Here is a 24,983-nt window from a genome sequence, read left to right as displayed (position 1 = left end):
TTTAATTTCTCTGGGATAAATGTCCAGGTGCTCATTCAGTGGTCTGGACACAGCATTCGCCCATGGCAGGGCTTTTCCTCTGAGACCCTCACAGGGGTCACAGGATAGAAGGACTCTGTCTCCTGCTTTCCTTCTCATTAATTCAATCAATGGTCCTTAAGCTCCAGGCTGAGATGACAGGCCTGACAGTGTGGGAGTCTGTGTGTATGAGTGTGTGTATGTGTGTGTGTGTGTGTGTGTGTGTGGTGTGTGAAGCTGCCACAAGATGTGAGCATCAATACCCAAGTGGCAGGAAATGCCTAAAATCAGAGGTAAGTTTTGGAAGCCAAAAACTTGGGGGTACCTGGACCGAGGCCAGAGGTGGTATGGAGCAGTGCGTAGCCAGGAAGGGAACAAGGGTCAAAGATGTGGGCTACCAGCCCCTTCCGCCATGACGGGCCACTTCTGCCTTTGGTGAGAGTTTCGAAACGCCAAGTATGTGAAATTGTGAGTGTGCACTTGGTGATGAAGGGAGTCTGGCAAGGATGGGAAGGGCGTCGGTTCCCCCACTCTAACTCACTTGCACCAGCACCCACAGAAGGGGACAGATTGAGGAGCTACCGGGTCTGCTGATCACACACAGGCTGTACCTGGACACCAGTGTCCTCATGATTCGTGAGTGGTGACCTCTGGGGACCTAATGTGACTCAAGTGGGGGAGATTTGAGGCAGCAAAGAAGACGTGTGATCTCCGTGGGTTCTCTAGTCTGTCAGACACACTGGAGTCAGGCACTTCTACGGATTAAAGCTAGCAGTGGAGGCAGAGCCTGCATCACCCCCACCCCGCGAGCAGCTGAACTGGGGGCCTCTTGGGGCCTCACGTCTCATAAGTCTCCTGACTCAGGGGATTTGGGTTGGAGAAGTTCTGTACTCACTGGGAGGGAAGTGATTGTGGGAGCCTCCACTTGACACACAGATGGAATGGCCAGTCCAGAGGAGGCAGAGGTGGTGGGAGGAGGCAGGCAGCTTGAATCCTAGGCTCTTGAAAGAAGCGCACACCCACCTAGCATCCTGGGGTCCCTCACAGGTGCCAAGAGCCCCCAGAGGCTGGGCAGGTCCGGCTATGGCTCCATTCCCAGCCTGCCTGGCCCAGGAGCACCTCAGCAAACATCTTCCCAGGACACCTACTTGAGCGAGAAGATTCCTATCCCCAGCACAAAACAGGTAGGAATGCTGGGTGCTGGGGGCTTCCTGGGTCTACCAGACCCTCTGAGATCTTGCCGGCTACAGAGGGGGCATCTTTTGTGACCATGGCAGTGAATAACTGAGGCACTCTGTAGTTATTCGGGGAGGAAAAAAGATCAAATGATTCTCAAGAGGACCTTAGCTTTTCCAGGAGGGAAAAGAGCCCGGGGACCATTTTAACATTAGAAGCAGGGACCACCTAGCAAAGTGCACCAGAGTAAAGAGAAGGAAGCTCCTGGCTGGTTCTAGGAGGACTGTCATCCAGTCTTGCCACACCGTTCCTTCTTATAATGTATTACAATTATTTATTTGTGTGGGCATGTGTAGGTGTGTCCATGCTAGAGCATGCATGTAGAGGTCAGGGGACAGCTTGTGGGAGTCCGTTCTCTCTCTCTCTGTTATGTGGGTTTCAAGCTTGGTGGCAAGTGCCTTTACCCTCTGGGTCTGCTGTCAGTCCCCAGCTCTACAATCTAAGCAGATTCCTAGGCTTACAGGCCAAACCCAGAAACGGGATTGAGTGACCGAGCTCTCAGTGGTCCCCAGAGAGAAGGGTGTGGGGACGGGGGAAGCTGGAACTGAGAGGTTTAGCTACACCCGGGTCCCTCTCCTGGGACTCTGATGTCTGTTTGACAAGTCTGAAAGAGGCAGACAGGTCACATGCTTGGCCAGCTGCTGAACATGACCCATGCAGAAGGCAGAGCCACGGTGACTCAGCACATCCCACTGGTTCCTCAGGGTAGTGGGCAGCACTGGGTGGGTGATGGAGGGCAGGGCTGGCCAGCCCTGCCTGAGTTCAGCTGAGAGGCCAAACCAAGGCCAGCTGCAACCACCTCCTATCTAAGATGACCTGCCTTTGCTTCCACCACAGGGTACATTCAGCCTGAGAAAGCTGTGGGCATTCACAGGGCCTGGTTTCCTCATGAGCATCGCTTTCCTTGACCCAGGGAACATTGAGTCTGACCTTCAAGCTGGTGCCGTGGCTGAATTCAAAGTACTGAGTCTGGGCCTCCAGGCTGGCTTTGTGGGGAGGGTGGTACCTTGGCTAAGACAGCGGAGACCCCGGTCCTCCGTAGCAAGCTTCATGGGTGGTTTTCCTGAGACTAGGCAAAGTTCTAAGAGGGACAGGAAAAGGTCCCTAGGGAAGGCCCTGGTTGGGGGCGGGGGGCGGTGTGGAAGGCTCTACGGGGGTGGCCTGCCTGCCATGCCCTGTCTGGGAGGGGCTGCTTTGACTGAGGGTCCTTCTGCTTCCTCACAGTTGCTTTGGGTGCTGCTGTGGGCCACCGTGCTAGGCTTGCTTTGCCAGCGCCTGGCTGCCCGGCTAGGTGTGGTGACAGGCAAGGACTTGGGTGAAATCTGCCACCTCTACTACCCTAAGGTGAGCTGGGAAGAGGCCTAAAGGGGTTGTGGCTAGGAAGCACCTATAGGCCTCAGACCCTGATCAGCAAAACAAAAAATAAAAAAGCCATCACCAGCTCCCAGGTATCCTAAATCCAGCTGGCAGATGAAAGCATAACTCTGACCCGTAGTGCACGGGCAGAGCCACAGAGCCCAGGGCTAGTTACTTCTGGGCTGGGGATCTTAGATGTCGTCAGTATCCATTAACACAGATCACCGAAATTACACCATGAGATATTCCCAAGGGATTTTTTGCTTTATTGGCTCATTTACTTGGATGAGCAATCTACCATGGACTCTAGCCCTTTTCAAATTTAACCCTTTAAGGAGTCAGAAGGGCTGGAGGTTCCAAGGCAAAAGCTGTCAGGAAAGCTGATAACCCCCACACCATAGGAACCCCAAAAGCAGTCATCTGCTTCTGGAAGCTTGCAGCCACTGCTTAAGTAACCGTATGACCTACTAGAGGCTAGTATCCTCACAGATGTCACTGCCACAAACACCACTAGGAGCGGTAGGCCTGGTTTTTCTTTGCAGCCATCTGAATTAGTCGGTATCTGTTGCTGAAACAGACTCCCACAAAGCTGAGTAGTTTATTTTATTGTTATTTATTTATCTTCGGCTTCCCGAGGCAGGGTTTCTCTGTGTAGCCCTGGCTGTCCTGGAACTCACTCTGTGGATCAGGCTGGCCTCGAACTCACAGAGATCCTCCTCCTGCCTCTGCCTCCCAAGTGCTGGAATTCAACACGTGGGCCACCACCTCCTGGCCGTCCTGTCTTGTAAAACCAGCTGGCAAGTGGGAAAGCACACAGGCTTCCTATAAATGTCTGTAAAAGCGGCAGTGCAGGGCGCTGAAAGGCAAGTGAGAAGTGAAATACAAGCAGCCAACGTTCTTTTAAGGAAGCAACATCTCCTCCCATAGGTGCCTCGCACCCTCCTCTGGCTGACCATCGAGCTGGCCATTGTGGGCTCAGACATGCAGGAAGTCATCGGCACAGCTATCTCCTTCAGTCTCCTCTCAGCTGGACGGTATCATGCTGGGCAGCCCACCTCAGTCCAAGGCTGGCGGAAGCCACTGTTTCCTCCCCGGGCCAAGGACCTCCCCGTGTCTACCCCATTACCCCATTTCCAGTAGGGCGGATAGGAGTCTATTTTCTTAGAATGTAAGGTGACTTGTGTAAAGTCGCACATGTGTGAGTCACATAGCACAGGCCAGGGCTCCCTGCCACACCTGGTCCGCTACCTGATTTTGCCCTTCCTGTGTGTCTGTGAGTGTTCAGCACACCCCCATGCCCCCCTCATGCGTAGCTGACCAGGCCACTTGGGATCCTGACTCCTCACTGAGGGTGGGAACTCCGTATCTGAAGCAGGGTGGGCTGATCTGGTCCTTATGGCTTCAGGATTCCCCTGTGGGGTGGCGTCCTCATCACCATCGTGGACACGTTCTTCTTCCTCTTCTTGGATAACTACGGTGAGCGAATGTCCCTCTTCCTAGGGGATGACGGTGGGCTGTCCTCACAGAGCCTTGGTTCCTCCCAGGGCTGTGGGTCCCCCTTACTCCAGCTGTATGGCTTGAGCAAGTTACTCTGGCTTCCATTTTCATCTTCTGTAAAATGGGGGGAAACAGCTCAGAAGTCTCAGGGCCGTAGTGAAGGCTCAATGAAAAAAAATGAAAACAACAAAACGTATGTTAAGACCTTGGCCCAAACTGGCTGTGGTGGCGCACGCCTTTAATCCCAGCATTCGGGAGGCAGAGGCAGGCGGATCTCTGTGAGTTCGAGGCCAGCCTGGTCTACAAAGTGAGTCCAGGACAGTCAGGGCTACACAGAGAAACCCTGTCTCAAAAAACCAATAAATAAATAAATAGATACATACATACATACATACATACATACATACATACATACATACATACATACATACATACAAAGACCTTGGCCCAGTACCCAGCACAAAGTGCCCCAAACAGCCACTCACAAGTGTTTATGTGACAGGGGTTTTTGGATTTGTTTTTTATCCTCCTTTGCTGTGCCCTAGGATTGCGCAAGCTGGAAGCATTCTTTGGGTTCCTTATTACCATTATGGCTTTGACCTTCGGTTATGAGGTGGGAAATCAGAACTATACCCCTTTCCTGGGTAGCCTGAGGGTCTAGGGAAACAGCCCTTAGCCACACTCCTCGCCTGCCTTTGGGGACTGGGGCTGATGGGAGGACGGCTCCAGGGGGGGCTGATCAGGTTCCTGTCGACAGTATGTGGTAGCACGGCCTTCCCAGGGAGCACTTCTTCAGGGCCTGTTCCTGCCCTCCTGCCCGGGCTGTGGTCAGCCTGAGCTGCTGCAGGCAGTGGGCATTGTTGGCGCCATCATCATGCCCCATAACATCTACCTACACTCAGCCTTGGTCAAGGTGAGCGGAGGGGAGGGAGGGAGGGAGGGAGGGAAGGAAGGAGGGAGGGAGGGAGGGAAGGAGGGAGAGAGGGAGGAGGAGCCTGTTTCTGAGCCTTGCCCTCCTGGAAACATCTGCATCCTAGTGTAGGGGGAAACAGGCAAGGACAGAGTAATCAAGGAAAGAACCCTGGACAGTGAAAGGTATTCACAAAGACACCAACTAAAAAGTCTGGCGGATTGGCGGCACATGGCAAATGCGAAAGGGGGATGGGGGGGGGGGCGGAAATATCAGGGCTGAATTAGAGAGGGACCTCAAAGGTCAAGTCTTCCTTCATTCGCTTAACTGATCACTGAGGACCAGACCTCCTCTGGCTAGGGCAAAGGTGTAGGAAGCGAGACCAGGTGTTAGGACCAGGACCTGAAACAGACGACCACATAAGGGGCTTTTTTAGGGAACTGTGACTCAGAGAGAACACAGGTATACATGTGGAGGTAGGGAGCACTGGGGGCCTCTGAGGGCTTTTGGTTCTCCCTTCACCTCTGACCCTTCCTAGTCTAGAGAGGTAGACAGAGCCCGCCGGGCAGACATTCGAGAAGCCAACATGTACTTCCTGATTGAGGCCACCATCGCTCTGTCCGTGTCCTTCATCATCAACCTCTTCGTCATGGCTGTCTTTGGTCAGGCCTTCTACCAGCAAACCAACGAGCAAGCGGTGAGCCACACTGTTGCTATGCACCAGCTGCGTCTGTGTCCATCCACCCCATCTGCCTACAAGTTTTGGCAGGAACTCCATCCAGGTCAGGGGGACCACATTTTCTGTGAGTCTCTGCTGGACCTCTGAGCTATAAGGTCTTCTCTCCTGATCATTTCGGTTCCCGGAAGACAGGTGCCAATCACTTTGAAGTCCTGACTGAGATGCCACTTTGGTACCAGGCATCACCTGAGCGGCCCCTAGGTAAAGAGAGCAAGTCCCGTACCTTGCTCTTGTACGTAGCAAGCAAAGGGAAGAAGCCAGCCCGCCCACCAATGGGTGCTCAGGGAAGTTGGGAGAATGCTGGGAAGCCGCTGAAGGTGGGGGGTAAAGCATGACTGGGCTTAGGGAGCTGGGTCTCTGAAGGACCTTGACAGTTGTGCTCCCGACTTGGCTCTCTGGGATCTGGACTTGTGTCTGTCGCCCTCCAGGCGTAGTTCTCCAACCTGGGACTGACCCAGTCCTAGTGAGTACTACACACTTGCTGAAGTTTGAGCCCTCTGTGAGTGTGCATGTATGTGCGCGGGGTGGAGGGATGGGCAGCAGCCGGGATTCCCTAACCACAGCACTTGGAAGGCCTTTGCTGTACATCCTGAGAGTGTGAGGGTGCATCCCTCCCTGGTGTCACCCTGTTACCCAGCAAGAGGGAAAGCAGACTTTATGGGGGACTTTGAAGCTTCTTTTTTCTTTCTTTTTCTTATCCCTCAGTTTTTTTGTTTTTGGTTTTTGTTTTTTGTTTGTTTGTTTGTTTTGTTTTGGAGACAGAGTTTCTGGCTGTCCTGGAACTCGATTTGTAGACCAGGCTGGCCTCAAATTCACAGAGATCCTCCTGTCTCTGCCTCCTGAGTGCTGGGATTAAAGGCGTGTGCCAGCACCACCCGGTGGATGGAAAGCCTATTTTTAAGCTCGAGTGGCGAGTGGCGGGAGGGTCACTCTGATGAAGAGAGAGCTGTGGCAATGTGGTGGCAATGCCAGCTCTTACTGACTCCAGAGGTTGGCAGCCCAGTTCTCACCTGAAGCCGCATTTTAAATACAACAAATATGCCGGGCATGGTGGTGCACACCCTTAATTCCAGCATTTGGGAGGCAGAGGCAGGTAGACCGCTGTGAGTTCGAGGCCAGCCTGGTCTTCAAAGCGAGTCTAGGACAGCCAAGGCTACAAAGAGAGGCCCTGTCTCAAAAACCAAAAATAAAACAAACAAATAAATAAATACAACAAATCCACAGCAAGAAAAGTTAAAACAAGCTAGGCATTAGCTGGTGTGGTGGCACATGCCTTTAATCTGAGCACTCAGAGGCAGAAGCAGGCAGATCTCTGTGAGTTTGAGGCGAGATTGCTCTATGAAGTGAGTCCAGGACAGGTACACAGAGAAACCCCGTCTCAAAACAAACAAACAAATAGCTGGGCATAGTGGGCCATACTTGGGAGGCAGAGGCAGACAGCTATCTATGAGTTCAAAGCCAGCCTGCAGGGTAACACAGAGATACTTTGTCTAAAAAAAAAAAAAAAAGGAAAGAAAACCAAAACCAAAACCAAACTCAAAACCAAAAATACTGTTAGCAAAGAGTGTCTAGCCAGATTTAGTCTGCAGGGCCTCAGGGTGTTTTGCGGTGTTTTGTTTGTTTGTTTGTTTGTTTTTGGGGGGGTCCATTTGTTTTTTTGAAACAGGGTTTCTCTGTGTAGCCCTGGATGTCCTGGAACTCACTCTGTAGACCAGGCTGGCCTTGAACTCAGAGATCCACCTGCCTCTGCCTAGTGCTGGGATTAAAGGTGTGTCTCATCACTGCCTAGCTGGCCTCAGGTTTTTAACTCCCAGTTGGGGCCTGGCTTATGGTCCTGATTTTTCCAAAAGTGATTTTGTGTTTTCCATCTCCCTGCTGCTGACTCCCTACCCGCAGTTCAACATCTGTGCCAACAGCAGCCTCCATAACTATGCTAAGATCTTCCCCAGGGACAACCAGACAGTGTCTGTGGATATATACCAAGGAGTAAGTGCCACTCAGGCCAGATGTTTGGCCACGCCCTGTCGGGAGGTGGAGCCTCTACTGGGCAGGGCCTCTGCCTGAGCATGCCTCCTCTGTCTAGGGTGTGATCCTAGGCTGTCTCTTTGGCCCTGCGGCTCTTTACATCTGGGCAGTGGGCCTCCTGGCAGCTGGGCAGAGTTCTACTATGACCGGCACCTATGCAGGACAATTCGTCATGGAGGTGGGTATTAAGGGCCGAGAATGCAGAATTCTTAAACCTGTTCCGTATTCAGCAACCAGTTGTGGGAATCCTCCCTTTCCCACTTACAGTTTCTCCACCACCAAAAGTCAGAGCTGCCCCCATTTCCAAGAAGCGCAAATGTGTGTGCGGAACGTGGGCGGTGGTGGTGGGGAGTGGACAACCGAGGCAGCATGGCTCCATCAGGGTTCTCGCCTCCACCCAGGGCTTCCTGAGACTGCGGTGGTCCCGCTTCGCACGTGTCCTCCTCACTCGCTCTTGCGCCATCCTGCCCACTGTGCTGGTGGCCGTCTTCCGCGACCTGAAGGACCTATCGGGCCTCAACGATCTACTCAATGTTCTGCAGAGTCTGCTGGTGAGCCCCGGTGGTCTAAGAGGGAGCACAGCAGCCGCCCCCTACGCCCCGCCCGCAAAAAGCCCTCCTGGTTGTGCCCTAAATCCCTCACAGGATTCTACGGCCACCCTAAAATCGAGGGTCTCCACTGTCCCCATTTCACAGATGGGAACACTTGATGCATTAGGTTGGGGTTGGTTGACTAGAGGCTGAGCTGGCATTCAAACGCCAGCAGTCTGAGGCCCAAGCCTGCGCACTTTCTCCGGCTTTGGATGAGACACAGGCGGCTACTGCTCAGGGGTTTTGGGGACCTTCCCTAAAGTACTTCCCAGGCAGAGAAGCCAAGCTCCCCCACTCTCCCCACTGCCCCCACTCCCTCAACCTCAGTCCCTACCACTCTCCACAGCTGCCCTTTGCTGTGCTGCCTATTTTGACTTTCACCAGCATGCCAGCCGTCATGCAGGAGTTTGCCAACGGCCGGTGAGTACCACCCACATCGCTGTAGTTTTCCATACTCACAGCCACCATCCCATAAAACCAAGGCCCCAACGCCTTAAAGAACTCGCCCCGTGTCACACAGCTCCTAAGTATGGAAACCAGGACTTGGGAAGGGCTGTTCCTAGAACCTGGGCCACTCCTTCGCCATTTCCCTTGCCAAGTCCTCCCCAGCAGCATGGAGCCTGAATTGCCCCCCCCCCCAAGTGGCCAATGGGGTCTGTCTGCTCTAGACCACACAGGTCAGAGAAGGTATCTCACTTGCCTGTCTCCAGCTCCTGGCTAGCTGGAGGTCCTAGGGGTGGGTGGTGGGTGGGGAGACCTTCAGCCAGCCAGCTCTGAGGACCCATTCTTTCCCCCAGGTTGAGCAAAGCCATCACTTCCTGCATCATGACCCTTATCTGTGCCATCAACCTCTACTTCGTGATCAGCTATCTGCCCAGCCTCCCGCACCCTGCCTACTTTGGCCTTGTAGCTGTGCTGGCCCTGGGTTACTTGGCCCTAACTGCCTACCTGGTACTAGGGGGCAGCCGAGGGACAGGGAGGGCAGGAGAGGAAGGCACATGGGGCTTCTGCAGAGCTCTGGCCTCTCCTCCACTCACTGTTCCTTGCCAGGCCTGGACGTGTTGCATCGCCCATGGAGCCGCCTTTCTGACCCACAGCTCGCACCGGCACTTCCTATATGGGCTCGCTGAAGAGGAGCAGGAAGATGTGACAAGCTCTGGGTGAAGAGAGCAGCCTCCCGGACCACTGGATCCAGCAAGCCTAGAGGCAAAAAACGGAGCAAGGCCGTGGGAGGTCCGTTAAGACAAGTGCTTTACCTCAGAGCAAACTGTGATACGCACCACACCCATCCTACCGCAACCTGAAAGACTTAAAAAACACAGTGCCCGGGGCTAGAGAGATGGCTCTTCTAGAATACCCCGGTTCGAATCCCAGCACCAACCTGGTGGCTTTCAGGTGACTTTAACTCCAGTTGCAAGGCATCCAGTGCCCTCTTCTGGCCTTCTCAGTTGGCTGACACTGCATACACATGGTGCATGGACAAACATGCAGGTAAAATGCCCATATGCATAAAAAATAAATCACTTAAAAGACAAAACAAAAAATGGCCTGGTGGTTGGTTCCTTAAAGATATCCCAAAACTATTCTGCATGATGTTGTAATCCTAGCACTGAAATAGCAGTGGAGGGCAGAGGGAGTAGGGCAGTGAGTTCCCGGCTAGTATATACCCAGACCACGTCAAACAAAAGAAAGGACTCCACGACTCTTGTCTCCCTCCAGCACTTGGAAGGTGGAGGCAGGCGACTTAAGATGTTCTAGGTCTCCAGGCACGGTGCACGCTTTCAATCCCAGCACTTGGGAGGCAGAGGCAGGCAGATCTTTGTGAGTTGGAGGCCAGCCTGGTCTACAGAGCCAGTCCAGGACAGCGAAGGCTACACAGAGAGACCCTGTCTCAAAAGAAAAACAAAGAAGTAGTTCTAGGTCATCTTCTTGTTATATAAGTGAGTTCAAGGCCAATCTGGGCTACATGAGAGCCTGCTTCAAGAAGGAAGAGGAGGAAGACCCCTGACCGACTTGGCAGGTGGGGAGTGGGGACTGTAATACACACACACACACACACACACACACACACACACACACACACACACACACACATCTAAATGTCAATTCCCATACCTACTAAGTGACCGATTATCCCTTACTGTCTGTTGTACCTGAAACCCATTTCCCAGGCAGTAAAACCTAGAAACGATTCCTTCTTTCAGGAGCCAGACCGTAAAGAACCCAAAAGTCTGTGCCTTCAAGGCCCAATTCCTTTGCCATCTCCCCAGGGGACTGGGGCGACCCAACTCCCACGCTGCAGCTACTAGGGTTCCCTGCACTCTCAGCTTCCCCCTAGGGGCAGGGACTCTCCCGAGCGCCCACACTCTGACCTAGGCCCTGTCATCCGTCAGGGTCAAGTGGAACTTAGGTGAAAGGCGGGTGCTTTTCTAGGGCTTCAGAAGCCACCGCCGCTTTGAGGTTGAGAGTAAAGGCGTGGGCGGGGAACCACCTCCTCCAGGGCGTCCCGGTACCCTTCACCCTGTGCCGAGTTAGCACTTTGTAGACGCTCCCTAGGCAGTTTCTAGGCTCCCCTAAGTCCCTCCTCCAGACTCCTCCGTTTCCTCGCACTCTAGCCTAGAACAGCATAGGAGGTTCCCTGAGGATCCGGAGTCCACTGAGCCTTTCCCAGGGTTGGGCCCTGTGGGGGGTTCGCTGTCTGAAAGTTAGCTCCCATCATCCGGAACCCAGCTGGGTAGGGCTGCCGGCTGGACGCTCAGATTGGGGCGCTTGTTTATGAAAAGAATTTCCTTTTTCTTAAAAGGGCAACAAGAAGAGTGGGGCCCCATCTCCCGAAAGTAGCGGCGAAGGGACAGGTCTGGAGCAACCCGGACAACAGCCAGAGAGGGTGCTTGGGAAAGAGTACCTCCCCACGAGCCGGTGCTTGTCCCTGAAGAAGGTGGGACCGGCGATGGTGGAAAGGAGGCTAACGAAGAAAGCGATTCCCAGATATCCCTTCCGTTTCTCCTAAGTGCCCCTCAACTTGCTGCACATCCTAGCAATTCACTTGGCATTGATTGGATGCGCGCGCGCGCGCGCGCGCGCGCGCGTGTGTGTGTGTGTGTGTGTGTGTCCCTGTGCTAAAAGTGGAGGAGGATGTCAGCTGTCAAAGAGCTCTCCGGGGAAGAGGGTGGGAGGGTTAAATAAACAGGCACAGAGGCAGGATGAGGCACCTGACCCAGTAAGTTCAGGGAGAAGGCCACTGAGCACAGGATTTTGAAAAACAGGGCTAGCCGGACACACACTGGGGAGGCAGAGGCAGGCAGAGCATTGAGCTTGAGGCCAGCCTGTTCTACAGAGCCAGTCTAGAACAGCTAAGACTACACAGAGAAACCCTGTCTTGGGGGGGTGGGGGGGTGGAGGCTGTCAGTGACTGTGCCAAGAATGCATAGCTCTCAGATGCTGAGGACCGGGCTCGCGGGGGGGGGGGGGGGGGGCAGGAGGCGGGAAAGGCTGGTCATATGGATAGTTAAGTCTAGGACTTAGAATTGGACCCTGAGAAGTTGACTCATGTGAGACCACTTCCTCATTCTCCATAGACTGCACTTCCTGGCGCCTCTGGAGGGGAACACTGTATGGCAACTCACAACAGTGTGGGACTCCAGCTTCAGGGGGTGTGACGCTCAGTGCCCTGGAGGCAGAAGCAGGTGGATCTCTATGCATTTGAGGTCTAAGCAGCAAGCTCCAGGCCAGCGAAGGCTACATAGTGAGACTTCTATACAACAACAACAACAACAACGTCCTGGTGGACGTACCAGGCGCCGTTCCTGAAAATCAGAGTATCGTCCTTGGGACCCACACATGAATTGTGGCACATGTGTGCTCACACTTAAATAAAATAGCAGCCGGGCGGGCGTTGGTGGCGCACGCCTTTCAGCCCAGCACTCGGGAGGCAGAGGTAGGCGAATCACTGTGAGTTCAAGGCCAGCCTGGTCTACAAAGTGAGTCCAGGACAGCCAAGGCTACACAGAGAAACCCTGTCTCAAAAAACCAAAACCAAACAACAACAACCAAAAAAAAAAAAAAAAAGGGCTGGAGAGATGGCTCAGTGGTTAAGAGCACTGCCTGCTTTTCCAAAGGACCCAGGTTCAACTCCCAGCACCCACATGGCAGCTCACACCTCTCTGTAACTTCAGTTCCAAGGGATCTGACCCCTTCACACTAATGCACATAAAATTAAATAAAACTTTTTTTTTTGTTTTTGGTTTTTTTGAGACAGGGTTTCTCTATGTAACCTTGGCTATCATAGACTCGCTTTGTAGACCAGGCTGGCCTCAAACTCGCAGCAATCTGCCTGCCTCTGCCTCCCCAGTGCTGGGATTAAAGGCATGCACCACCACGCCCAGCTAGAAAACTATTTTTTAAAAAAAAACTTAAAAACTAAAAAAGATAAGGAGGCTAGGAGACTGGAGAGATGGCTCAGAGGTTAAGAAGAGCACTGGCTTCTTTTCGAAGGGTCCTGCCTTCAATTCCCAGCAACCACAAGGTGGCTCACAGCCATGTATAATGAGACCTGATGCCCTCTTCTTGCACACGTGTGTACATGCAGGCCGAACACTGTATACATAATAAATAAATCTTTAAAAAAAAAAAAAAGACAAAGAGGTTCAGTTAAGAGGCTACTGAGGCCCAGGGTCAGCGGTGAGGTGAGGTCAAGCCAAGGGCAACGATTTCCAGCCAGAGGCCCCTGCTTAGCAATCCTCCATCACTGTGACCCTGATGACCCCCCCACCCCCAAAGCTCAGCTTGAGTTTAAGGAAGAGGGTACTTTGGAGCCTCCCTACATGCTCTGTAGCCAGTTAGGGCTCTGCTACAGGCCGCCTACCTGTGAAGTCACTGCTTACCAGCCACGGGGGCGTGGCCCTGCCCAGGGCCATATAAAAGAACGACCCCACCCCGTGGCGCGTGCGCGCACGCTCTCTCGCTCTCGCTCTCTCTCTCCCTCTCCCTGTCCCTCTCCCTCTCTCCCTCTCTCCCCCCTCCCCCTCCCTCCCTCTCCCTCCCCCTCCGTCTCTCCCCCTCTCTAGGTCTCTCTACCTCTTTATCTCTTTTTACTTCTCTACCTCTCTAACTCTTCTCTACCTTTCTCTGTCTCTCTCTCTCTCCACGTGTGTCTCTAGAGACGGTTCCTGTATCTCCCTATTAAACCTCTTAAGTGGATCTGCTCGTGGTGTGATTCCATCCCTCTGTAAAGCTCCGCCGTTCACCTCTAACCTTCGACGCTCAGCTTTTGACACAGCCACCCACCCGTTTCCCCGGAGACGGCTGAGGGCTCTCTCTACCAGGTCTTCTGCACCTGGCCAGTCACAGTCCACAGTGGGAAACAGGTGCTGGAGGGAGAGACCGCTGTCTCAGTTACCCAGCAGCACTCCTGTTTAGTTTCCCCTCCCCCCCAGGTAGCAGCCCACATTATTGTTTTCCTTGGGTATGCATCTATTAAAATAATAATAGGGCGTGGTGGCGCATGCCTGTAATCCCAGCAGAGGCAGGAGGATCTCAGAGTTCATGGCCAGCTTAGTCTACAGAGCAAGCCCAAGACAGCCAGGGCTACACAGGGAAACTCTGTCTTGAAAAACTAATAAAAATGATGATAAAATCACCATCATGATCGGGCAGGAGAGATGGCTCAGGGGTAAAACAAAACAAAATACTGTCTGCTCTTCCAGAGGTCGTGAGTTCAATTCTCAGCAACCACATGGTTGCTTCCAACCATAAATACTGAGATCTGATGCCCTCTTCTGACTTCAGGTGTACAAGCAGACAGAGCACTTATACATAAAATAAAGAAATAAAATCTTAAAGAGGAGGAGAAGAAGAAGCAACATCAGCACCCTGCGTGGTGTTGAGGACATGAAGACACAGCAGAGATGCTCCACTTCCAGGAACCAGAAAGTCCATCCCCACCCTCGGGACTGACGATGCAGTCTTCACGGTATGGTGGCCCTGGAACAGGGGGAGAGCTTCTGGAGAGGGTGAAGCCCTCTGGGCTCTCCAGAAGGGACCGCCAGCTAAGGCCTGGAGAGGGGGTGACAGGGCTTTGTTTGGGGGTGGCTCCTGGAGGACGGGCGTGAGCTTCGATGGCTGATTTGAGCGTTCTGGGCGGCGAGGGTAAGGGAACGACTGGGCAGCCAGCCTCTCAGCCCAGTAGCTGTACAGGGACTCACTCAACTTCGGGTCACACATTTTCTTTTGGGGGAGAGAGCAGGGCCAGCTGTGAAAGCTGAGGCACCCCTGGCAGAGAAGATGCTCTCCGAGAGAGGCGTAAGGGCCTGGGCTCCTACCTCCAATTTCTCAAGCTGATCCCTCTTCTATCAAATACGCAAGAGGGGGATCTTTCCGCGGGTCCTCAAGATCGCGAGTACAATTAAGAGCCTGCGAGGCAGGTTGAAGACCTTGGGTTGTAGGAATGGCAGTCCTGGGGTCCTGGGGTGCCCTAAGGGCAGAAGCAGGAGTCAGGGATCAGCGCCCCACACTTCCTGATGGTCTGGGGTACCTAGCTGGCGCCCCTGCAGATCAGCACCTCCCGAACCAGGCCCCTAGTCCTGCTCTCAACTGGGAAGTGACAGGACGTGCCGCCCTATGGGGCCACTGTGCCCAAGGGAGGAAGTGAGTATGTGTGTCATGGCTTGGCATTTGTATTTTTAAAATTACGACGAATGAAAGGAACTTTGTAAAACAGGAAAAATAAAAAATAAAAATAAACGAGAACTCCAGCCCTAGAGGGAGGGGCGCACGCAATTGGGGGCTTCCTGCGAGAAGACCCTATACGCAAACGCAGATCCAGGCTCTGGCTGGGGTGTGTCACAGATCCGGTGACACGTGTCTTTAAAATCTGAATAGCTGCAGTCTCAGGAGCCCAAGGGCGGGCGTCTCCTGGGCTCTTGGGAACACAGCCAGCCCTAGTACTGGCCCCCTCTAATAATCACCGATAGGAGCGGTGGGGTGGGGGTGGGGTGGAAGGCCTCTAAACAAGGTGGTATTTCTTCTAGTTCGAAGGGATTTGGCTCTGCCAAGTACGAGGAGGCACGTTCCCAGCCAAGGGAACGGCACGTACAAGATACAAGGCCCCGAACGGCAGAGGCTCGGCCTCTGCTAGGGGAAACGCTAAGCGCTTGGCAGGGGAAGAGGGCTAGGTTGGCTACACAGGACATGCTTTGGTAAAGGTAGGCGCGGAATTTTCTCATCCGCGGTGGGTGCTGATAGTCAGAGCTGGATGAAGAGCGGAATTTAGGACTGGAAAGATGGCTCAGCCTTTAAGAGAAAGTAGGGCTCCTCCAGACCACCCAAGTGCGTTCGGGTGCCAGCACACTCACAGAGGGCAGCTAACAACTGTCTGTAACTCCAGCTCCAAGGATCTGACGCCCTCTTCCGGCCTCCGAAGGTTCTGGCATATATATACACAGAAACAAAAATCGATCTAAAATTCCCTAATTTGATGAGTTCGCGTAACTGGAGCTGGCAAAGAATGCCTTCCGCCCCCCCAACTCACGATATCTACAACGTTAGACAAAAGACCCATTGTAGGGGCGGTGAGAGGCTGAGGGGGGAAAGGTGGCTGCTGGCAAGCCTGACCACCTGAGTTTGATGCTACCCCCAAATAGTGGAAGAGAACGTCTCATCTCCACTGGTGGAATGCGTATTCTCCTCCATGCACATATAAGTATAACTATTTATTTATTTATTTATTTTAGGGACTTGAGAGATGGCTCAGGGGCACTTGCTACTCTTGAAAGGACCGGATTTCCGTTCCTAGGCCCCAAATAGTGGCTCAAAATCACCTATTAACTCCTATTTCTGGGGAACCTAACACCCTCTTCTGACCTCTGAGTGCACTGCACGTGCGTGGTGCACATATTTGTAGGCCACACACATGAACTATTTTTTTAAAAAGATTTATTTATTTTTTATTTGTACAGTATTCTTCCCGCATGTATGCCTGCACACCAGAAGAGGGCACCAGATCTCATTATAGATGGTTGTGAACCACCATGTGGTTGCTGGGAATTGAACTCAGGACGTTTGGAAGAACAGCCAGTGCTCTAGCTCTCCAGCCCACGTGAACTATTTTAAATATTAAAAAACAAAACAAAAACAAAACCTTAGCCGGGCGTGGTGGCGCACGCCTTTTATCTCAGCAGTCGAGGGGTAGAGGCAGGCGGATGTCAGTGAGTTCGAGACCAGCCTGTTCTACAAAGGGAGTCTAGGACAGCCAAAGCTATACAGAGAAATCTTGTCTCGAAAAACATTAAAAAAACAAAAAACAACCAACAAACAAAAACCCTTAAACATCCATTTTACAGAAAGTTAGCGTCATCCCATTTTCCACAGGAACAAACAGAGGCAGCTAGTGTCAGCCCCTTGGAATGCGCGAAGGTGGAGCCGCGTCGCCTCCGGGCACTCCCGGACCGGCGCTTGGGGCGGGCCTTAGGCCCGGGGCTCCTTGGCCTGCAGCTACGGGTTACGGCTGTCTTCTGTGCCACGCAGCCGCAGAGGCTTGGTCCCGCCGGCGCGCAGCAGGAAGAGAGGCGACGCCCCCTGGATCTCCGCAGGAACCCGGCCCGCCTCCTAGCCCGCCGGGCCCCAGAAGTGATGAAAGCTGCGGCCGAGCCCCGGTCGCGCCGAAGCCGTTGCCCTTTTAAGGGGGAGCCTTGAAACGGCGCCCGGGTTCCATGTTTGCATCCGCCTCGCGGGGAGGAAACTCCATGTTGTAACAAAGTTTCCTCCGCGCCCCCTCCCTCCCCCTCCCCCCGAGAACCTGGCTCCCCTCCCCTCCGAAGCTCGCGGGGATCCCTCCCTCCCACCCTCCCCTCCCCCCCGCGCCCCGATTCCGGCCCGAGCCGGGGGGGAGGCCGGGCGCCGGGGCCAGAGTCCGGCCGGAGCGGAGTGCGCCGGGCCCCATGGACAGCTCGGCCGTCATTACTCAGATCAGCAAGGAGGAGGCGCGGGGCCCGCTGCGGGGCAAAGGTACGCCGGCAGCGGGAGGGGAGGACCGGGCTGGTGACCGTTCCCGCGCTGCAGCCGCTGCCACTGCCCGGGGCGCGCGCCTCGGCCCAGCCCGATCCCCCGCCACTGGGGCCAGAGAGAGTTTGAACTCCGCGAGAGTCTGAGGCGCTGGGCGGGGCCTGGCGCCACTAGTGCGCTCTGGTATGCTTCTAGTAGGGAAACTGAGGCAGGAGGCAAGCGAGGGGTTAGTAGGCTGGCGATTCCCGGGCGTCGCCCCCTCCCCCAGTTTGGCGCCAATGGAACTAGAAGGTGGGGGTGAGGCGGCCGCCCGGCCACCCGCTGAGGCTCCGCCCCCTCCGAGCGGAGGTCTGGAAAGGGTGCCGAGGTGACAGCAGGCTGGGGAGTCCTGCAGGGATCTCCCGCCAACACACAACCACGTTCCCACAAACTTGGGCGTCACGCGTAGAGGTGCCGACAAACACCCTCGGAGGCAGAGAGAGCCGCTAAGCCTTGCAAGACACACTTGCGAGCCTTGTGTCCAGCTGGGCGCGCGGCACCCCGGCTGCAGCAGGCCTGGCCAGTTGGCGTCGGCCCTGTGCACACTCGCAACAACCCTGTAAGGGGCGCCGCCAGCTGACGCGGAGCCCCTGGGGCTGGCCTGAGTGGGGCTCACCCCACCCCCACCCCCACCCGCGTCCCCTAGGTGAACTTCAAGATCAGGAAGTCATTCACTATCCAGTTCTAGCTTTTTGGGGGGACTGGAGGCAGAAAGAATTAGAGAAGAGGTGGCGGCGATGGCGTGGGAGGTGCGGGTGTGTGTGTGTGTGTGTGTGTGTGTGTGTGTGTGTGTGTGTGTGTGTGTGTGTGTGTGTGTGTGTGTGTGTGTGTGTGTGTCGATTAGGCCGTTGCCTTTTCTAAGTCTAAGGTTGGGACGGGGCGGGGTGGAGGAGGCGGGGCTGACAGCACTGGGACGCTGGCCTCTGGGCCCAGGCTCTATGAGGACTTTGGACCCACTGGGTAGAAAGAATGGAGGGAGAATGGGAGTGGACGATGGGGCCCCGAGCCCTGACGGTCCTGAGCAGGGGCTGCTCAGGTAAGGTGTGGGGTTAGACGATGGAGAACCAACCCTGAGAAAAATCTGTGCCCTCCTCCTTCAAGCCACCTACTCCTTAAAGTGGCTGCCTTCTTAGCCACACCAGGTTTCCTTAAGTTGAAGAGTTGCAGTGGCCCACGGTGGGACCTCTGGTAGGAGCGTTTTTTCTGGAAAGCCTGCCACCCTGGTGTGACACCCCCCCCCAATGGAGGGTGGGTGCCCACTGCGCGCTGCTTTAGTAAGGCTTGAGACCCGAGAGCGTGCTGCCTCTGCAGGCCCATGTGCCTACATTCACGTCTTGCTTCAGGTGATCAGAAGTCAGCAGTTTCCCAGAAGCCCCGGAGTCGGGGCATCCTCCACTCGCTCTTCTGCTGTGTCTGCCGAGATGATGGGGAGGCCGTGCCTGCCCACAGTGGGGCTCCCCTGCTGGTGGAGGAAAATGGCGCCATCCCTAAGGTGTGTGGTGGTCAGGAGGGCTGGCCATGGCTGGAAAGAGGTCTTGGTCAAAGGGGCTATAGCCTGAACTTTACTGACACACCTGCAGACGCGAAAATGTTCAGAGAAGGCGTGCCTCTGCCCACTAGGTCCTGCCCTTTTCCAGCCCCCGCCCCCCCACCCCCCACCTCCATCCTGCCCACAACTGTAGTTGGCCTGAGATCTGAGTATTTCATACCCTGATAGATGTGGGGACCTAATGAGGTGAGGAAGAAGAACCCATATAGCCTACCTCTGGCTCACAGTTGGCAAGACCAAAGCTGGGGGAGGGTGGGGGAGGGAAGGGGGTTGGAAGGTCTGGTTGGGTCCCTAAGATAGTGATCTGGGGAGGAGAGCCTGTGTAGTAGGTGCCCCACCCAGCCCAGCCCCTCCCCCACAGCAGACCCCAGTCCAGTACCTGCTTCCCGAGGCCAAGGCCCAGGACTCAGACAAGATCTGCGTGGTCATCGACCTGGATGAGACCCTGGTGCACAGCTCCTTTAAGGTTGGCCCTGGCCAGCAGCGCTTGGCCTGCAGTCTCTGGGGTGGGGGAGGGGGAGGGGGAGGGGTGCCTCCCCTGGCCAGGGAGGGAGGTCTCCCTTGGATTTCCATCCTTGGGTCCCACTCCACCACCAGCTCCAGCAATCCTCCTCTCCTCACAGCCAGTGAACAACGCTGACTTCATCATCCCCGTGGAGATTGATGGAGTGGTTCACCAGGTGAGGTCAGAGGGAGGTGGGGGTGGGGCGGGGGGGCGGGGATCAGGCATCTGCACTCTACACCCAGGTACCTCCCACCTTCTCCTGAGAGAACCCCACATGGAACTCTGATAGCTGGGGGATGTCCAAAGCTCAGAGAGGGTGGGGGAGGGGTAGAACCCAAGGCTTCCTGGTACCCCCAGGGACGGAACCAGGCTCCCAGAGTGGCCTCCTTCTGGTCCTATCTTGTAGAGCCCTCTTTCCCCTTTTGCCTCCACTGCCCGGGACCCAGTTCAAGTAATTCAGGATAGGTTGTGGTGATGGCCAGCCTGTTCTCCATTACTTGGCTCGGGGGCCGGTGCCCTGCAGCCTTGGGGTGAGAGGGCTAACCTGGTCTCCTGCATTTGGATAAAACCAATATGGGGGAGGGCTGGGGAGTAGTGACTCCCACTAGGTGAGGTGGGACCAGTGGAATCAATGCCGATACCCCTTAGGAAGTGGGGGTTTGGGGGGGGGATGGTTGGGCAGCTGGAAGGCCTCCTCGGGGAGCCTACAGATCCTGGGCTCAGCCCCCCTGGACTCCCCTATCTCCTCCACTGTTCCTGTCCCCTTTTTCGCTTATCAAACCCCCCCCCAAGCCTGTGGGCCAGCGGCTCCCTCACTGGCTCATTCCCCAGGTCTATGTGCTGAAGCGACCCCACGTCGATGAATTCCTGCAGCGCATGGGCGAGCTCTTTGAGTGTGTGCTGTTCACTGCCAGCCTGGCCAAGGTGAGCCCTTTCCCCGGGGGATCTGGGGCAACAACCGTACCTACCCATGGTTCCCCATGGCATTGCTCCCTCTGGGATGACTTCACCTCCTACCCTCAGTATGCAGACCCTGTCGCTGATCTGCTGGACAAGTGGGGAGCCTTCCGCGCCAGGCTGTTTCGAGAATCGTGCGTCTTCCATCGAGGGAACTATGTGAAGGACCTGAGCAGGCTGGGCCGAGACCTGCGGCGGGTGCTCATTTTAGACAACTCCCCCGCCTCCTACGTCTTCCATCCGGACAATGCCGTGAGTGCGCGTGTGCGACACACCGGGGGCTGAGACAGAGGGCGGGAGCACATGACGGGGCTGGGGAGGGGGGCTACTAACTCTGATTACCTGTGTCTGCCACCTGCTCGAATATTCCATTCTCTGCCTGTGTGTGGAGGGTACTCTCATGTCTGGCTGGGGTCCTCATCTATCTGGCAGTTTTCAGGCTGCCCATCATGGCCTGTTAATGGGCAGTTTTCAGGCTGCCCATCATGGCCTGTTAATGCGACCAGATGAATCCCGGGTGGGAATCCTACCAAATGAGACACAGGAAGCTTAAGTATATATGTGAACGACTTGATAAATGGTATCTATAAGTGAATCTCACTGTCAGCTGTCCCAAAACAAAACAAAACAAACAAAACAAAAAAAGCCAACGACAAACAAAAAGTATGTGCTATTTGCGGGCAGGGGTGGGGCTGGACGTGGGGCCCCCTGGGATACCTGCCCTCCTCACTTTCTTGTCACCTCCCCCAGGTACCAGTGGCCTCGTGGTTTGACAACATGAGTGACACTGAGCTACATGATCTTTTACCCTTCTTCGAGCAACTCAGCCGAGTGGACGACGTATACTCAGTGCTCAGGCAGCCTAGGCCTGGGAGCTAGTGAGGTGTCTTGGGGCCAGGACCTGCCCCTTGCTCTCTTGCGCACCAAGGCCCACACCTCTTCCCAGTAGACTGTGGGCACCCGCCTGTGCTGTTAAAAAAAACCCACGGGCTATGCCATTTTCATGGCCCTGGGGAAGAGGGTGTCTCCCTGCCATACTGCAATGGGGGGGGGGGCAGTGAGCCCTTGGGCCCCTGTGTCAGTGCCTTCAAACTTCTTCCCCTGGCCTCAGGGGACCTGGGGGGCCCTATCTGCTGCTCTCCTCTTCTGTCCTCTTCTTCTCCAAGTCGCCATGTTTCTCTGCTGCCAAATTGGGCCCCTTAGCCCCAGTTCAGCTTTGGGTGTAGGGGCAGGGGTTTTGCTGCCCCGTGCCTTGGATTTCCCCCCCCCCCCCAAGTCTGGGAACAGTGCCTTGCATAGATGAACCCTCTTTGCTGGTCAGCTTTTCTGCGGAGCTGGGCTAAGCTGAGAGGAGGCACTTCCCTTCTTCCCCTCTGGGATGATGGTGCCCCCGCCAGTTTCTACTGGGGGGGGGGGAGAGAGAGAGAGGAAGAAAGGCTGTGACCACTTGTAAAAGAGCTGGGGACCCTCCTTAGGGAACGCTCCCAGGCCAGCTTGTCCAAGGCTGATGGCTGCTCCCTGTATCATTCAAGCCCCAAGTCTCCGCAAAGCCCTGGGGCTTGGCAGGACTCCCCCGGTGGTGCCATATAAATATGTACATGTGTATATAGATTTTTAAGGGAAGGAGGGAGGAAAGGATGGGAGGAAACATTCCTCCCTCGCTCCTTCCCTGGGCCCAGAAATTGGGAGGGAGGGAGGGAAAGGATTTTTACATTTTTAAAAAGACTATTTTCTGAATAGAACAAGCTGGGCTGAGGGGTCAGGCATGGTCTTCTGTCTGTCCCAGGCCATTTTACTATTCATTCAAAAAAGCATTTATTGAGTTACCTTCTGTGCCCAGCAGTGAGCTAGTCCCACCAGCTGAGTGGGAGGGGGTCTCTGCCTCAGCATTGGTGCCTTACCGGGGAAACCCCAGACTTCGCCAGTGCCTTCACCTGAGTATCTGCAGGAGATAGAACCGTCTTGTGGGGTTCAGGTCTCCAAACCTTAATAAGCCATCGTCCCTCCCCACCCCCTTCCGTGCCTACTCGCCCACTCCCTTTCCAAGTCTCTCCTGCAGCCTCTTCCATGACCCCCTGCTGGCTGGGGGCAGCTCCCAGGTCATTCTGCCAACTCTGACTTCTCTTTCTAAAGCCTCTCCCCATACCTGCTGAGTCTGGAGTTCAAGCCCTTGGGCTGTCTCCCCACAACACGAGGTTTAAGTGGACCCACAAACAAGTGCCAAGGGAGTTGGTGAAGGGAGAGAGGGTATGGTTGGCCTGGATCAGATGACCTTCCCCCATTAAGTGCCTTCTCTGCGACCGAGCACCTCAGTGTGATAACTAAAGAGAAAGCTAGACCCCCTCCTATTCTGTGTCTGTGGTTTTTGGGGGTAGTACTTGAAGTGCGTGGATGCCTCACATCTGTGACTGCAGGGTGACTTCTTCAGAACCCTGGTGGGCAGGAGGAAGTAGATCAAGAGGGACTGGCTGGCCACTGGCCACCTCTCTCATCGATCTGAGTTCGATTGCCAGAACTCGCGTGATGGAAAGAAAAAAAACAAAAACAAAAAACGAACTCCCACAAGTTGTCCTCTGGCCTGGCTCGATCTCTTCCCCTATTTACACACGCACTCTTAAGTAAATAAAGGAATACACCGAACGCTCGGTGCCCCCACCGCTGGAATGCGGGGCGAGGCGGGGCCAGCCTAGGAGACGGAAGGCTGGGCAGACACGGGCCTCCCTCCGCCGTCAGCCTTCCGGGCAGTGGGGCCAGCTACGAGGATACTGGGTGGGTTGGGCGCCAGGGCGCCGGGAGGCCGCCTGCCCGCATTGGCCGCACCCTGGCCACGCCCCACGGTCTGATCCGGCCTCCTGCCAGCGTTGGCCACGCCCCTCCGGCCAAATTCGTCTTCCGCGAACCCTGGGCGGGGCAGGAAGTGCCAGGCCAAAGCCGCTGCCTGCCGCTAGGGGCCTCCGTGTCCTTGCAAGCCTGGCACTCCCCGGCCTAGCGAACCCCGGGTGTGAAATGATGGGGAGCTTGCCTTATCCACCCTTTCTCTGAAAGTGTGGAGCTTCAGGCGTCCCCCTGCATACATAGTGGAGAAGGGGGATGTACACCTCCCTAATGTTGGTCCCTGTGCCCTAACTCCATCTCCCCAGGCCCTCTCTAACTCATCACCACCAAGACTTTAACTGTGGACCTCCTTTTGCTTCGGGTATGGCGGGCGGGTCGTGTTCTAGGAGTAGGTGTGAAACCGCCCCTTACCGCTTTCTGCCTACCCTGCCCCACCCCACTACTTTTACCCGATAGAAAAGAGCCACGAAATCCCCACCTGAGAAGAAGCCTACCCCGGAATCAGCTGCGGTCTGGAGCGGCTTGGACAAGCAGAGCCTTTAGCAAGAGTTAGTTAGACCCTCCTCCAGGTCTCCACTGTCCTCAGCTAGGATTAGGCTTGGTTTCCTGCTTTGTATGCAAACGTGGTCGCCTGAGATTTGCATCCCCGAGGCACAGGCAGAGCACTAGCTTCCATTGAGACCCACAGTTGAACTCCCCTACCCCGCAACCGCACACCCTTTACCCATGCTGAATTAAACAACCACATTTGTGGGTACTTCCTTGTCAGCACCGGCCGAGTGTCTGCTCTCAAGGAACTCAGCGTAAGCAACGTTAGTTCCTGGAGCTGGAGAGATGGCTCAGCGCTTAAGAGCACCGGCTGTTCTTGCTTTGGTTTGGTTTTCTTCTGTTTGGTTTTTCGAGACAAGGTTTCTCTCTGTAGCCTTGGCTGTCCTGGACTCGACTTGTAGACTAGGCTGGCCTCGAACTCAAAGAGATCTGCCTGCCTCTGTCTACCTCCCCAAGTGCTGGGGTTAAGGGTGTGGGCCACCACGCTCACCGGCTGTTCTTTCAGAGGATCTGGGTTCAATTTCCAGCACCCATATGGTGGCTCAGCACCATGTGTAGCTCTAGTCCCAAGAAAGCCAATTCACACTTTGGGCCTCGGAGGGCACTGCAGGCATGTGGTTCACAACTATACGTGCAGACAAAACACACATAAAATAAAAATAAAGGAGGAAAATAAAGAAGAAAATGCCACATTAAGTCCGGAGGGATGGAGAGATACATAGTGTGCATATTCTTTCTCTAGGATCACCTGACACTACTGAACACCATTAATATTTTTTGTTTTTTGGTTTTTTGTTTGTTTGTTTGTTTGTTTGTTTGTTTTGGTGTTGGTTACTCCAGAGAGGCCCCTGAGTCTATGTCCCTCAAGGGCCCCGGGCCCATTGAGAATATTTCTGAAATTAAAGCATGTTTAATTAATTAAAAGGAAATCTGAAAAAAGAGAAAAAGGAAGTTTAGTCATAGTGAGTGCAGGTGTGACTGCAACCAGTAAATTTAAAGGATGAGGTAAGGTAGGAGTTTCAGTTTCTGTGGCAGCCTTATCATGACTTGGCCTTTGATCACTGGTAAACTCTCTACCAGTGTTGGGGGGGGGGGAGGGGGGGCCTAGGATATAGATCAGGAGTAGAGCACTTGCCTAGCGTGCCTGAAGCCCAGTACTAAAAAAAAAAAAAAAAAAA

The 24,983-nt window shown here is 54.7% G+C and overlaps 3 protein-coding genes across 7 annotated transcripts; all 3 read left to right on the top strand.

Moving 5' to 3' along the window:
• The first annotated feature begins 499 nt into the window (after window positions 1–499).
• Window positions 500–9,915, top strand: SLC11A1 (solute carrier family 11 member 1). 2 transcript variants are annotated; one of them, XM_084778501.1, is made up of 15 exons: window positions 500–654; window positions 1,066–1,202; window positions 2,092–2,214; window positions 2,479–2,598; window positions 3,538–3,644; window positions 4,016–4,086; window positions 4,653–4,720; window positions 4,865–5,020; window positions 5,556–5,714; window positions 7,653–7,742; window positions 7,840–7,959; window positions 8,183–8,332; window positions 8,718–8,791; window positions 9,169–9,322; window positions 9,422–9,915. In XM_084778501.1, exons 1-15 carry the CDS (start codon window positions 648–650, stop codon window positions 9,533–9,535), a joined length of 1,650 nt encoding a protein of 549 aa, XP_084634627.1. In that variant the 5' UTR covers window positions 500–647; the 3' UTR covers window positions 9,536–9,915. The 2 variants fall into 2 exon arrangements, with proteins under 2 accessions (XP_084634627.1, XP_084634628.1); XM_084778502.1 differs by lacking the exon at window positions 8,718–8,791.
• Window positions 9,916–10,037: 122 nt separating this feature from the next.
• LOC311595639 (uncharacterized protein) lies at window positions 10,038–17,062 on the top strand (the record flags this gene model as incomplete). The annotated part of the gene is made up of 4 exons (XM_084778556.1): window positions 10,038–11,309; window positions 14,159–14,347; window positions 14,609–14,671; window positions 16,739–17,062. The coding sequence occupies exons 2-4, from the start codon at window positions 14,345–14,347 to the stop codon at window positions 17,060–17,062; spliced, it is 390 nt and encodes a 129-aa protein (XP_084634682.1). The 5' UTR covers window positions 10,038–11,309; window positions 14,159–14,344.
• A 62-nt stretch (window positions 17,063–17,124) lies between these two features.
• Window positions 17,125–22,769, top strand: CTDSP1 (CTD small phosphatase 1). Of its 4 annotated transcripts, none has more exons than XM_084778541.1 (7): window positions 17,125–17,374; window positions 18,754–18,902; window positions 19,321–19,425; window positions 19,583–19,639; window positions 20,296–20,388; window positions 20,488–20,673; window positions 21,172–22,769. In XM_084778541.1, the coding sequence occupies exons 1-7, from the start codon at window positions 17,308–17,310 to the stop codon at window positions 21,298–21,300; spliced, it is 786 nt and encodes a 261-aa protein (XP_084634667.1). In that variant the 5' UTR covers window positions 17,125–17,307; the 3' UTR covers window positions 21,301–22,769. The 4 variants fall into 4 exon arrangements, with proteins under 4 accessions (XP_084634667.1, XP_084634669.1, XP_084634668.1 ...); XM_084778543.1 differs by having other exon boundaries at window positions 17,129–17,374; window positions 19,324–19,425; XM_084778542.1 differs by lacking the exon at window positions 17,125–17,374 and adding an exon at window positions 18,265–18,446.
• The last annotated feature ends 2,214 nt before the right edge of the window (window positions 22,770–24,983 follow it).

The sequence above is a fragment of the Acomys minous genome (assembly GCF_964271855.1).
Source record: "Acomys minous genome assembly, chromosome: 4".
In the NCBI taxonomy this organism is placed as follows: Eukaryota; Metazoa; Chordata; class Mammalia; order Rodentia; family Muridae; genus Acomys; species Acomys minous.
The sequence above is the reverse complement of the archived record's forward strand: the minus strand, read 5'-3'. Positions and strand labels throughout refer to the sequence as shown.